At 36.3% G+C, this 15,285-nt stretch overlaps 1 protein-coding gene across 4 annotated transcripts in view; it reads right to left on the bottom strand.

The window, feature by feature from the left end:
- Positions 1-5,820: 5,820 nt before the first annotated feature.
- TSPAN19 (tetraspanin 19) overlaps positions 5,821-15,285 on the bottom strand; it is a 28,991-nt gene continuing 19,526 nt past the window's right edge. For 2 of the 4 annotated variants that reach the window (XM_006079518.3, XM_044941868.1), the window contains exons 6-9: positions 11,949-12,059; positions 9,582-9,725; positions 8,208-8,291; positions 5,821-6,014 (exon numbers count right to left, since the gene is read on the bottom strand). In XM_006079518.3, coding sequence (XP_006079580.1) covers positions 5,946-6,014; positions 8,208-8,291; positions 9,582-9,725; positions 11,949-12,059 — 408 coding nt within the window. In that variant the 3' untranslated portion in view covers positions 5,821-5,945. The remainder of the gene's footprint in view (positions 6,015-8,207; positions 8,292-9,581; positions 9,726-11,948; positions 12,060-15,285) is intronic. The other 2 variants (XM_044941869.1, XM_044941870.1) reach the window with 2 other exon arrangements.

The raw sequence follows: 15,285 nt of genomic DNA, 5'->3' as shown, positions 1-15,285 counted from the left end.
TTTAACTCTTTCCCAATACTTTGTGTTTTCTGATTTTTTAATAATAATGAAATACATTTCAAAATGAAAAAAATAGCATATCCTCTGGAGTGAAATAAAATAAATGAATTAATAGTAAACAACTTACATTAAAATATCAGTTATAAAATCTGATTTACCCATACTATGTGTGGGTAAATTTTCTATACTGTAGAATATTATCATGAAATGACTGATTTTTTTCATATAGTATCTTCTTTCTAATTCTACTGCATATAATAATTTAAATGCTATTTATTCACATACATTTACAGACATAGTAAACCAATTTTCTAATTAAAAAAAACTATAGAGATTCTTACAAGCATATTCTCTGATTTAGTATCTTTCATACTTTTTCTCTGAAATACAATGTGAAACTTTATTAATTAAAGAATTCATCAGCAGATGAATGGATAAGAAAGCTGTGGTACATATTCACAATGGAGTATTACTCAGCCATTAAAAAGAATACATTTGAATCAGTTCTAATGAGATGGATGAAACTGGAGCCTATTATACAGAGTGAAGTAAGCCAGAAAGAAAAACACCAATACAGTATACTAACACATATATATGGAATTTAGAAAGATGGTAATGACAACCCTGTATGCGAGACAGCAAAAGAGACACAGATGTATAGAACAGTCTTTTGGACTCTGTGGGAGAGGGAGCGGGGGGATGATTTGGGAGAATGGCATTAAAACATGTATAATATCATATGAGAAACAAATCATCAGTCCAGGTTAGATGCAGGATACAGGAAGCTTGGGGCTGGTGCACTGGGATGACCCAGAGGGATGGTATATGGAGGGAGGTGGGAGGGGGGTTCAGGATGGGGAACACGTGTACACCCGTGGTGGATGCATGTTGATGTATGGCAAAACCAATACAATATTGTAAAGTAAAAAAATAAATAAATAAAAAGAATTCAGCAGTTCTGAATGTTTAATTTCATAAACCTTTTCAGACATTCAGGAGAATGTCTGCTGTACTTGAATGCAATTAGTAATAAGCTTTAATAATTTTCCACAATGATTATTACACACTTGTGTTTTCAAACTACAAATGCTTTTGTAAAAAAATGTTTCCTTTTACTTTGCTCCAAATATTCAGAATACTAGCAAAAGCTTCATCTTAATTTGATTTGTCAAGGAATAACTTCTGCTGCTTCTGGTTTTATCATTTATATGGTACTGAAGCCCATTTTCATTCAATGAATATTAATAGATTTACTGGAAATACGTCATTATCCTCTTTCATTTAATGGGTGACTTCAAAAGAAAAAAGAATAGACAAGAAAAATAAAGACGGTAAAACAATGAAATATAACAGGTAGTGTAAAGATTTAAAGTGTTTTTTTTTTCTTTTGTAGTCTTATATCATGTCAGTGAAAATGTTAGATTTTTGTGCTTTCTTCTTGCCCCGGGCTCTCATGTCCCTGAAGAATTACTCCCTTAAAATCAGAGAGAGAAAATAAAGACATATACGCCTTAAACAAATATTGCGAACATTAAGTAAACAGAACTGTCTGTGTTCTTTAAAATTTCCTTTCAGTGGAATCCTGTTAAAGCAGTTTTTGTTCTGCCAACATTTCTCATTCAGGTGCCTTGGAGATAGGAGGTGTGGGTGGCAGTGACTAACCAAATGAACAACTATTAATTACCAAACAAATGTGGACAGATTATACTTGTGATCGCCTCCTGGAAGGAATCAAAACCACTGACCACAGAGACAATCTAAGAGGGCAGTAGGGTTTTTTTGTTTGTTTGTTTGGTTTATTGTTTTTAGCCACACCATGCAACCTGCAGGATCTTAGTTCCCCACACCAGGGATGGAACTCATGCCCCTGCAATGGAAGTGTGGAGTCCTAACCTCTGGACCGCCAGGGAATTCCCGGAAGTGGGGTTTTAACTGGTGGCATACTAAGTAATCTGACGGATTAAAGATCATTAACCTTTGTTGGCCATCTACATTGTGAAGTAATGAGCAAGGTTTTGGAGTTGCAAAGACTCCAAATACCCCTAGCCTTGAGTTTCTTGCAGACTGCAGACATAACATATCACTTTAGTAGGATTTTCAAGTGTTAAGTGTTAAACTTGCTTGTACCACAGTCTTTCCCATTTCTATATATGATTGCTCCATTCTCCCAGTTAAGTCATCTTTGACTCCTCTTTTTTCGCATATCTCTGCGTTGAAGCTACAGGCAAATTCTGATGACTCTACCACAAAACATGTGCAGAATCTGACCACCTCTCACCAACTCCACTTTCTGGCCAAACCCACTATCATCTCTTATTTGGATTATTAAATCCAATCTGTTCTCCCTGCCTCCATTTTTGGGCCTTGTAAGTGTATTTTCAACATGGCAACAAGATTGCTCCAATTAAAATATGTCTGTTGGTTTAACTTGTACAAAACCTGCCAGTTGCTTCCCATTTCACTCAATACACTTCCCATTTCACTCCCTGCTTTCCTCCAGTGAAGGAGACTTCAAGTCTCCTCACTCACTCCACTCCCCATACTAACCCTTCCTTGAACTCAACATGCTCACTTTCACCTCAGGTCCTCTCTCCCTTCCTATTTTGTTTCCTCTTGCTCATAGTGTTCTTTCCCCTTATCTTCTCATCTCCTTTGTCATTTTCTCCATGAGGCCACTTTAGCACAGTTCAGTTCAGTCGCTCAATCATGTCCGACTCTTTGTGACCCCATGAATTGCACCATGCCAGGCCTCCCTGTCCATCACCATCTCCCGGAGTTCACTCAAACTCACGTCCATCAAGTCAGTGATTCCATCCAGCCATCTCATCCTCTTCCTTTATCTCTTGAAGATTGATCTATCAGATCAGATCAGATCAGATCAGTTGCTCAGTCGTGTCCGACTCTTTGCGACCCCATGAATCACAGCACGCCAGGCCTCCCTGTCCATCACCAACTCCTGGAGTTCACTCAGACTCACGTCCATCAAGTCAGTGATGCCATCCAGCCATCTCATCCTCTTTCATCCCCTTCTCCTCCTGCCCCCAATCCCTCCCAGCATCAGAGTCTTTTTCAATGAGTCAACTCTTCGCATGAGGCGGCCAAAGTATTGGACTTTCAGCTTTAGCATCAGTCTTTCCAAAGAACACCCAGGACTGATGTCCTTTACAATGGACTGTTTGGATCTCCTTGCAGTCCAAGGGACTCTCAAGAGTCTTCTCCAACACCACAGTTCAAAAGCATCAATTCTTCGGGGCTCAGCTTTCTTCACAGTTCAACTCTCACATACATACATGACCACTGGAAAAACCAGCCTATCTCAAATTACAATCATCCTAATTCCCCACCACTCCTTATTCTACTTCCTGACATTTTTTCTCTATAGTATTTCCCACTATCTGACATCATAATTTTGTTTATGGGTTATTCGGGTCTCCTGAATTGAATGTAACTTTCACGACTTTTTTGTTTTGTTTTACTCGATCCTCTTTCTCTAGCACTTAGAAGACTGCCCAACAGAAAGCAGTTGCTCAATAAGTAACTGTTAAATGAGTGACTGTCTTTTTTGAAGTGCTGTCTCATTTTCTAAAGTAAACTTAGGCATTTTCTTTCTGGGTAGTCATAATAATTATAACAAACATGCCATTTATTTGTTCACATGTCAGGATGTATGACTGACTCTGAGTTTAACTACAGAGGCAGAGCTGGCTCCCTAATTTAGAGAGCCCAGGGCAAAATGTAAATGTAATCCCCTTGTTCAGAAACTAAGAATTTGAAGATGGAAACTGCCAAGTATTAAGCCAAGTGTGGGCCTCTTCTAAAGATAGGTTATATGCCCCTGAAGCCAGCACTGAAGAGGAACTATACATGTTTCCATTCATCTTCATGTATCAAAACAGAGCAATGCCCCTAGCACATAGTAGGGTCTCTATAAATGTTTGTTGACTGAATGCATGTATCTTTATCTGAAAGAAGAAAAGAAGATAAAAGGAATTTAAAAGTAGTTCACTTATATAGTACCGTCACAAAATAGTTTTAGAAACATAATTAAAATGGGGAGCCTGAAGTAAGCTAAATATGTTTTGCAAGTGACAAGACAACTTCAGGGGGAAATCAAGATTGTGTGTTACCCTTAATTTGAATTCAGTGTTTCAGTGTTTCTGATGCAGATTAATTTTCAGAACTTTCTAAGTTTTCTATTTCAGAAATAAAAAAAAAAAAAACCAACAAGACAGAGATATGATCCTGATCTACTCTGTCTTTCCAAATAAATCTTTATTTTACTCAGCATGTAAAGCAACATCCTTTAATAAAATACTTCCTAAAATCATAAAGGTGATAGATATGATCAGTGGTGCATATATCTTGTGATTTAACTGTAGTAACTGAAAATAGGCAATCTAGTATCTAGACATCTTTTTCATTTGCTTGACACAAATTATGTATATCAGAATATATTTCTATAATATTTATTTGATTACAAATAAGGTGGTGCTCAACTCCCAAGTAGGAGAGAGATTTTTTATATCAGTGTGGTGCTGTGGCATATTTTAGAGAAAACAGGAATTTGAAAATGAGCTTTAAATCCCAAGAGAATTTCCCTTAAATTTAGAAGCCATGTCTATTTACAGATCACTTTAGAGGAAATGTTTACTCTATTTTCTTTTTCACTTACTAAAAAAAAAAAAAGCCTGTAGGTCTGTGAAATCTGCAATGTACTGAATAGACATATGAAAATAGATATGATTGAATTAATAAATATAAAGAAGAGTGAGCCTTCTATAGCAGCAGGAGCAATGCAGGATCTTCAGTTAATCTATTCTTTCTTCATTTCCTCAAATCAACGCAGCCTTTTCTCATAAAGAACAACAATGATATGATAACACCTCATGTCTGTACAGCAGTTTTTATTTTTTCAAAGAAGTTTTTTTTCTGTTCTCACAGTATCATTGTTAGGAAAATAGAACAGGTAGGTCATTTTTATATCCTTCAGAAAATTGTGTATGCATTCACTGAGCATAACTTACAAAAAAAGGGAAAAATAAGAAGGTAAATGAGTATGAGGCTTCAGTTAGTATTTAGACTATATTATTTTTTCTATATTTAAAAATTCATGTTTTTAAAATATTTTCTTATTGCCACTTAAGTATATCCAAACTTGTAAAATTGTAAATTTATTATCTATTTCTAAGTATTGTAAGAAGAGAGAAATAAAAGATTAATTCAGTGTAGAGATCAGTGTCATGGAGATTTTCATTCTTTCTTTGAAATCTATAAATCAGTGTTATTAACCTAAAGTTTGTAAATATAAAGTATATGTTATAATTGCTTACACAGTATTTTCTGAACATCATACAGGTATCTTTTTCTACACATGACACTCAAAACATATGTGATAATTTACCATATATTGACATTAGTATATTCAATGATATCCTCTGAATTCAGAAAATGACAACATACCGAACTGTAGAATTTGATATTAATAAAGGGATTTCTTTGGAAGGAATGATGCTAAAGCTGAAACTCCAGTACTTTGGCCACCTCATGCGAAGAGTTGACTCATTGGAAAAGACTCTGATGCTGGGAGGGATTGGGGGCAGGAGGAGAAGGGGACGACAGAGGATGAGATGGCTGGATGGCATCACTGACTCGATGGACGTGAGTCTGAGTGAACTCCAGGAGTTGGTGATGGACAGGGAGGCCTGGCATGCTGCGATTCATGGGGTCGCAAAGAGTTGGACACAACTGAGCGACTGAACTGAATTGAACTGAAAAATTTCATGGAATGATATTATATTCAATAATTCTGTGTCATATATAACCACTGACTTTATTAAATCTTAAACAATGAATGTAATTCAAAACTTTTCTTTTGGAATAGAAGAATTCAATATGATTATTTTACGAGTTAACTGGTTTCTTCCAGACAAATTAAAATCCGGTGATCACTTTTCTGCATATATTCTATTCTTGATGTGTCCGAAGAAAGAAACAGTTAAAGAGAATTGCAAAACCTGGAAAAAAGGGAAACAATAAGAGATTAAAATGTAATCAATAAGAATAATTTGTAAAGTTAACACCATATAATCACCAAAATGTATTCTGCAAAGGGAAAAGGGAGGAAGGAGGGTGAGACCATTTCCGAATAAGATACATATCATTGTGAATAAGAAGTCAGCAGAGTAAGTCTTGTAGGGTACCCCAGATGTCATCAAGTTCATTTACAGAGAGGGTGAAGGAATGGAGTACTCAATTTTAATTACATGGGCTATCACTGGGCTAGATGCTGTGATAAACTGCTGATGTTTTGTGTTCATCATTTTTCTAATGTCATCACTTCCAAAAAACTGCCTCTTTTTGCTATAGGATCATGAAAGATGGTCTGGAAAGGGTAGATGATAAACTGGAACACAATAATATCCCCCATTCAGTCTTATATTAATTGCCTCAGGACGAATACAATAGAAAATAAACATTTAAAAAGAGGATCAATGCTTATAAGACTGTCTTGTTTACCACCATCCTGAGACTAAACACTCTTACCAGTTGAAAAGAATTTATGGAACTTTAGCTGAGGGCCCTGCTTGTTGTTCAGTTGCTAAGTTGTGTCCTGGTCTTTGCATGCCAGGTTTCCCTGCCCTTCATCATCTCCCAGAGTTTGCTCAAACTCATGTCCATTGACTTGGTGATGCCATCCAGCCATCTCATCCTCTGTCACCCTCTTCTCCACCTGCCCTCTATCTTTTTCAGCATCAGGGTCTTTTCCAATAAGTTGGCTCTTCACATCACGTGGCCAAAGTATTGGAGCTTCAGCATCAGTCCTTCCAATGAATATTCAGGACTTATTTTCTTTAGAATTGAGTGGTTTGATCTCCTAGTCCAAGGGACTCGCAAGAGTCTTCTCCAGCATCACAATTCAAAACATTCTTCAGCATTCAGCCTTCTTTATGGTCCAATTCTTACATCTGTACATGACTGATGGAAAAGCCATACCTTTGACTACACAAAACTTTGTTGGCTAAGTGATGTCTCTGCTTTTTAAGACTCTGTGTAGATTTGTCATAGCTTTCCTTCCAGGGAGCAAGCATTTTTTTTAATTTCATGGCTACAGTCATTGTCTGCAGTGACTTTGGAGCCCAAGGTAAGAAAATATGTCACTGCTTCCACTTTTTCCCCATCTGTTTGCCATGAAGTGATGGGACTGGCTACCATGGTCTTAGTTTTTTGAATGTTGAGTTTTAAGCCAGCTTTTTCACTCTCCTCTTTCACCTTCTTCAAGTGACTCTTTATTTCCTCTTTGCATTCTGCCATTAGAGTGGTATCATCTGCATATCTGATATTGATACTTTGTGGATCAACATAAATTAAATTTGCTATCCTATTTTGGCCAAATCACATGTTATATATTTATTCTGTTATACTCTACACAATAATAATCTATACAGTCTTACAATTTCTTTGAATCCATACCCTTCACTAGCTTTTATTGGTCTTCACTGGGACTGGAGAATTAAATACTATTTCTGAACCTTGATTTTGCAGTTGGCACACCCTGTAAGTCAAGGAATATGTAGATTTTGCTTCCCATTGTATCTCTAGCATCTAGTACAGCACCTGACACATAGTAGATGTTCTTCCCCCTTCCAAATTTATTCAATGAATGAATGAAGCAATGAATGAAAGAATGTATGATTGAATAGATTTACTAATGTCAAACATCTGCCTAGATTTAAGAAATTTGCCAGTGTACACACTGCCAATCATGGTCAACTCACTGCCAAGATAGGAAGTATTTTTTTTTTAATCACAAAGAAATGAAATCACGACCTGCCAGGAGAACAACTTATTTTTTTTTATAAAGCCATTAAAAACATGTGTTTATGTTTTTCTGAACATGCTATGAAGCCTGTGGGATTTTAGTTCCCCAACCAGGAATCGAACCCAAGCCCCCTACATTGGAAGTGGGGTGTCTTAACCAACTGGACTGCCATGAAAGTCCTGGATGATAATGATTTCCAGGTTCCACCCAGGCTGATCTAAGGATATTGCCCTCAGTTGGGACCTCCTGTGTGTGAACAGTTTCAGGGTCCTGGCTCCTATTGGACTAATTAGTCTGCTTAGGTCTGCATCTGGTTGTTCTACAGTCTATCCCATATACTTTATACTTAATTTTTAAAAAATCTTTAAACATATAAACAAAAACTTACCTCTGAAGCCAAAAGTCCAAAGTTAATTCCAATTAATGTCAAAGCATTAGCATGATACCATGTGCTGATTTTATTTTCACAACCCTAAGGAAAAGAACTTATTTAGATTGACTTGGAAATATAAATGGTTTTATACATAATTCCATTACAGAGAAGAGACAAAGAGGTTAGTAATGTACGAAAGTCTAAAAAGTAAGTCAACATCTAACTGGAGACTGGACTTTTAGCCCAGAGAGCTTCCTACAATAGCAAGATGCCTCAGCTGCTACTTTTTAAGCTGTTAAGATGTTTTCAGGCAGTTGAAATCAGAAATTTATTACGTTTTGAGAGGGATTAGATTTTATGAACACTACTGAAATTCAGCAGGGCATGTACTATTGCCTAACATGATATTTCCCAAAGAGAACCTTTCTTGGAGAATCCTCCAAATGGAGATTCCTTAAATGGAAATTCCTTAAGTGGAGATTAAATGGAATCCTTAAATGGAGAATCCTCCATTTCTCTATGAATGAATGATGTTATTGAAAGACATCTTAAAACTAGAATAACATCAATATATAAACTACACAAAGTATTAGAAGTTATTGGATGGAAATCCCTAGTTTATCATGTCCTATATCTGTAGAGAGAAGTTGCTACAGATGAACCTCTTCTCTGGTTTCTGCCGCCTTTATGTGAACACCACCCTTGACACATCTGGGATTTCCTCCCTTAGTTTTTGTCAAACCTCATGCCTCTTTATTTCTGCTGTTGCAGTTCCTTTACCAGTCCTATACAATGGAGATTTACCAAAAGGATTTCCTCTGTTAAAAGATGGTTGTTGCTGCTGCTAAGTCACTTCAGTCGTATCCGACTCTGTGCGACCCCATAGATGGCAGCCCACCAGGCTCCCCCATCCCTGGGATTCTCCAGGCAAGAACACTGGAGTGGGTTGCCATTTCCTTCTCCAACGCATGAAAGTGAAAAGTGAAAGTGAAGTCACTCAGTCATGTCCAACTCTCTGCGACACCATGGACTGCAGCCCACCAGGCTCCTCTGCCCATGGGATTTTCCAGGCGAGAGTACTGGAGTGGGGTGCCATTGCCTCCTCCAAAAGATGGTTGAGGAGAGAGTTAATGGAGTCCCAAGTTCTAGGCACACTTAGATCACATAACCCAGAAAGTTTAATGACTTTGTTATGTAACTGATATAATCCACTTCACTGTGGTTTCATTAGCAAGGTGCTTAAGAACCTAATAACCATGAATGGCATTGTTTTTAACATGTTTCAACAATTTGCTCAGGATTCTAAAATGACTTGCAAAAAATAAAAACAAAAACAAAAAAAAACACAGGATACTGTAAACACTTGGAGAAGCCTTGGCTTATATTTACCTGTAGGTACGTTGCATTCAGTGGCTCATCACAAAACCACTTTCTTAATGTAGAATTTGTGCAAGAACATGGCACCTGTTCTGAATTTTCTTTATTCTTATTCTTGGTCCAATCTGTGTAATTTTTTCGGCCACAACACTGAAACTAGAAAAATGATTCTATAAGTTTTACTATAGAATATTCAAAATGCAGTCAATTATATGATCCTATGCTTCTCAAAGTGGTTTTATGATAAATTTATTAATTTATTCTGCATTGAAATATAACAGATTAAACAAATATATTTTTGTTTGTTTAAACAAAAATATTTTTTGTTGCTGTTGCTGCTATGGTTGATATTAATCAGAATTAAAGATCTCTACTCATATAAGTGGGCTATGTTTAAATGAAATTATTATATCTGAATTTACCTTATAAAGTTCAGGATGAAAGATATACTTGACTTACTAAATCACGTTTAGAGCCAGAACATGGGAGGGAGAATCCCTTGAGCCATACCTTCTCCTAACTATAACAGTTTTCTTTATGATTTATCCAAAATATGCTGCCATATGTGTTTAATATACATAGAGACTCAGGGTTGTTTCTACATTCTTAGGATTAATGTAAGATGTTAACCTTATATTTTGTATTGTGTGAAAAGCTGCCACCAAAAAAAAAAAAAAAAAAAACCCAGAAAGGTAATAAGTAAAAGAGTCAGAAGTGATCAAGCATCTATGAAATGTCTCATTTCCAATCCTATCAAGTTGAGTTGAAAGGATGTGAAAGAATCAGCTTATATATTTGTCACCTAGAAAATAAGAGAAAGTTCAAGTGAGTAGATCATTATTTTCTAAACTTGTTATTGTAAGTTATAGCATCAGTACCACCTATGTTGCAACATGTGCCAACAATCTTGCCACAGTCTTGGAAACATCAAATGACTAACATAGTACTTTAGAGACTGGGTACTGAAAGTCAGTTAAACAATCAAATCTACATATACTATCTCAATGCTCAATGATATTCATGGCTAGGAAACATAAGCTGGATTCTCATTAATGACAGTGATGTCATACATATAGACATGTTTTCCTGCTGCTGCTGCTGCTGCCGCTAAGTCGCGTCAGTCGTGTCCGACTCTGTGCGACCCCATAGACGGCAGCCCACCAGGCTCCCCCGTCCCCGGGATTCTCCAGGCAAGAACACTGGAGTGGGTTGCCATTGCCTTCTCCAGTGCGTGAAAGTGAAAAGTGAAAGTGAAGTCGCTCAGTCGTTTTCCTGATTTATCAGTTAATGACCATAGGAAGGTTTGATACACTGCTATCAGTCAATGCTATCTGAAAATGCAATACCATTTCAGATCACATACACCAAAGAAAAAATAAGGTGAATAAAATCATTTATAATAAATTTAAATTCTCCTAATAAGCATTTCTGTTATTAAATATACTAAAAATAGTAACTGTTTATGTGAAACTCTGGTATAGCACTTGAGCACAAAATCTAGTGTAGATTGTCAGGGATTGAATTTTGGCTGTGCCATCTATTAGCCATGTGGCACTGGCTAAGTTATGAATTTCTCTACCTTCATCTGCAAAATGAAGATAATAGTTCTTATCTCATTGGATTGAGAGGACTAAATGAGTTAATATATGCAAAGTACCTAAAAAAGGACCTGGGGCTATGTAAATGTTTGCTATTTTTTTTCTTAATCAAGCACTTACTATGTTCCTGTGTCGATCTATTCTTGTAACCATTTGGCTGAGTACACACATTCCCTTACCTTGCCAAGAAACATGTGAACAGTGAAATATAATCCTAACAACATTAGCTAACAAGTATTAAGTTGATACTGTGTCCCAGATCCAAGGCTTTCTATGTATTATGTATATGTTACTTCCTTTATTCTTGACAACCAGAGGTAGGGGTTATTCTGCCTATTTTGTTAATACAGTATCTGAAGTTAAGAAGATTTCTTATCTAGGATCATAAAGTTACTACATGGCAAACCTGATGTTTAGGCTCAAATGGGAACCATCAGGATATTCTGCTGCCCAGCAGGGACTGGGCTTAGAATTTATCTCCCCCTGGATGCAACAGAGTAGATTATTGTTACACTTGGCAGAAGACTCCCAACACTTTTACAGCTGAATCCAGGTTAAAATGACCACCCATCAATTGACCCAGAAAAGCAGATACACCTTATAAAAGAAGGGTAAAACTCAAGATCTGTAAGTTTAGACAATACTATCCCACCTCATTTGTTTAGAAGAAATATAAGAACCTCTCATTCCTGTGCCCATCCCCTGTCCTTCCTTGTCTTCCCACATCTCAGCTGTCACCTTTGCTGTCTAATTTTTTACTTTTATGATAATTTCATCTTACCGTTTTCTGCAGAGCATTCAGAATCATCCACTTGGGTGTATCTTGAGGAAAATCCTCAGATCCATACTCAGAAATGATGGAATCAATTTTATCATGCCATGCTTGGTGAACCTGTTGAAAATTTCATTAAAAATGTAAATTTGATAGAAACTTCCCTTATGGTTCCTCATAAAAAGTATTCAAACTCAGTTTGTTGCTTTCAACTTATTTCTAGGTGTTTTATTTTTCTTCCTATCATTATTTTTCGCAATGAGCAAGTGTGAATACCTTTGGTATTTTACACTGTGATCTATAGGAAGACAACATTAGTCTTCTTTTATGATTAGGAAGGAAGTTATGTGCTGCTCTCCTCAATGTTGAAAGGTTCTAACATTTTTTCTCATAATCTCAGGAAAAATTGCGAAAGACTTATAAATGGAAAAGATGACTGAGGATCTTTTCAATGAAAACTAGGTTTTCTCTAGTATACCTTCAGGGTTCTCTGATTCTATGAGTCTGTACTTTTCACAGTTTTTAATTTATTTTACAACTTTGTAATTTGTGTATTTGTTTGTCTCAGTCTCCCAATTCAAATGATTCTTTGTTGGAGAGAATTGCAGATGAACTTTTCCTGGTGGGGATGAAATTGATCCCTTTCCTTTCAAAGTCAGTTTTTATGTCAGTTTTTGTATCTATATAAATGTTTTCTCTTTGTATTCTCCTTCTAATTGGTTTTTATAACTAAACTAGTTCCCACATTAATCAAGATGTTAAATAAAATTATTAACCTGAATCTACTGTATATTTTACAAGAATTACATTTTTCAATTTAAAAATTATCTTTTTATAATGCTAAAGCAAAAATAATCATATCTGAAAGTTTGGGGGGAAATTGCTATTTTGAAGTCTAGATATTGCATGGGTAATTTTTAATAGGAACTTATATAAGCATTTAAAAGTTTATATGGCTTTCATAACTCAGTCCTAATTTGGTCCTAAAAATAGTAAAAGGTAGAAATTCAAGATAGTATTTTCATTTTATGAACCATGATATAGATACTCAGAGAATATGATCATTTCCTTTGTTTACATGAATGAAGAAGAGGTGTGACTTCTAAACCTAATTCATTTGAAATCTAGTCTAATACTTTCTCATTGTCATATGCTATCTTTGAATAATGAAAAGTAAATAACTGGTTGGAATACTACAATAATTAAGACATCTGTACATGTTAAACTCTTACACACTTACCTCTAAGAAGATTAGAATGATATAATGTGTTATTATATAATCTATTTCACATATTCTCTGAGTTAATTTTTATTCAGAATAGAAAATGATGCTTTTCTATTTTATACTCTTGTGATGACAGGGAGACATATCCTCATTTACCTTTTAAAGCTTAACTTGGGAGATTGAGAGTGCCTATGAATCAAACTTTAGTATATGAGTAAAAATGATTTTCATATATAATCTAGGTTACTACTATATAAATAAAATTCCCTCACACATATTCAATTTGAAAAATATCCAGTGAAGCCCCAGTGCATCTCTAACACTGAGTCAGCATTGTAAATGACATAAAATATTTAAAAGCTCGTGAGAGCTCAATCCAGTTTGAACTGTAGAAGTCAAGGTGATATAAACTAAGCCACTATCTCTGGGACTGGTTAATAAGTGTTCGAGTTCAGACTCTGTCATTTGGCCATGATATATTTTACATGTATTTCTCTGCTCAAAACCTCAGTTTTATGTTCTAGAAAGCAGGACTTAACAATGCATCTCTAGGGTTTGTTATGAGGATCAATAATATAGTGCCAATGAAGTACCTATCACATTCTTTGGCACATGGTGCTTATTATTAAATGATAGATTTTATTATTCTTAAAATAGGTGGAGGGGAGTATGTGAATAATACTTAAATAAATATGGGTGACATTGATTAACTACATCCATGTGTTAAAGGTCCAATATTCAGGTTCTATCACCAGGTCCAAAAGTTAGAGAATGATGTGTCGGGATCAAGACAGCTTTACAGGACTCACTTGACTGTATGTGCGTGCACACACACACATGCACACACATTTTTTCATGTGGAGAGAAGAAACTTTATATACAAATGCCAAGTCATTAACAATAGGCCCTAGGTAATTAGATACCCAGGACAGATGCCAAGCACAAGAGAGCAAATGAAACTGGAAAGCAATGGTGCTATACAGAAAAGATTTTGTTGAGGTTTGGCCATTAATTAAGAGTTTAATCTTTTGCTTTGATCATATATATATATATATATATATATATATATAGAGAGAGAGAGAGAGAGAGAGAGAGAGAGAGAGAAAGAGAGAGAGAGAAGGCAAGTGCAAGTGAGAGAGAGAGTTTGAAGGCTAGAAACCATAGGAATTGCTCAGGGTCTCCTTCAAAATTAAATAAGGGAAGGACTTCCTTGGTGGCCCAGGGGTTAAGAATCCACCTGCCAGTGTGGGGCACATGGGTTCAATCCCTGGTCTGGGAAAACCCCACAAGCTTTGGGGCTATGTGACTACTGAAGCCTGCATGCCTAGAGCACGTGCTCTGCAACCACAGAAGCCATCGCAATAAGAAACCTGTGCAACACAGTGAAGAGTTGCCTGTGCTCACCACAACTAGAAGAAGCCTGCAGACAGCAACAAAGACCCAGCACACCCCAAATTTACAACTGTCAGTTAATGATAACTCTATAAGGCAGTAGATGAAGATATGGGTTTAAGGACTGACTTCAAGTCCATGCTCTTAGTGCTATAAGACAGTCTCCCAGGATACAAAAACAGACCTTGACTGCACTGAAATACTGAAGTTTCTTAAAGAATTAAAAGTAACTATAGGCTGTAAAGAGGTAAGTTGTGTTACCGAAAAGTTTTCAGGAAATTTATTATGTGCTCTTTTGAACTTAAAAAATATAAATCATCCATTAATTTAATTGTGTCAGTTGAAGGAGATCAGCCTTGGGATTTCTTTGGAAGGAATGATGCTAAAGCTGAAACTCCAGTCCTTTGGCCACCTCATGTGAAGAGTTGACTCATTGGAAAAGACTCTGATGCTGGGAGGGATTGGGGGCAAGAGGAGAAGGGGACGACAGAGGATGAGATGGCTGGATGGCATCACTGACCCAATGGACGTGAGTCTGAGTGAACTCCGGGAGTTCGTGATTCACAGGGAGGCCCGGCGTGCTACGATTCATGGGGTTCACAAAGAGTTGGACACGACTGAGCAACTGATCTGATCTGATCTGATCTGATGGCTATAACTATACAAATATATGAATTATTCAGTACATCTTATTGAAATGAAATTGTTAATTTAAAATCAGTACTAATT

This window comes from Bubalus bubalis, chromosome 4 (assembly GCF_019923935.1).
Source record: "Bubalus bubalis isolate 160015118507 breed Murrah chromosome 4, NDDB_SH_1, whole genome shotgun sequence".
Taxonomy (NCBI): Eukaryota; Metazoa; Chordata; class Mammalia; order Artiodactyla; family Bovidae; genus Bubalus; species Bubalus bubalis.
Note: the sequence above shows the minus strand (reverse complement) of the source record. Positions and strands in the feature narration are given on the sequence as shown.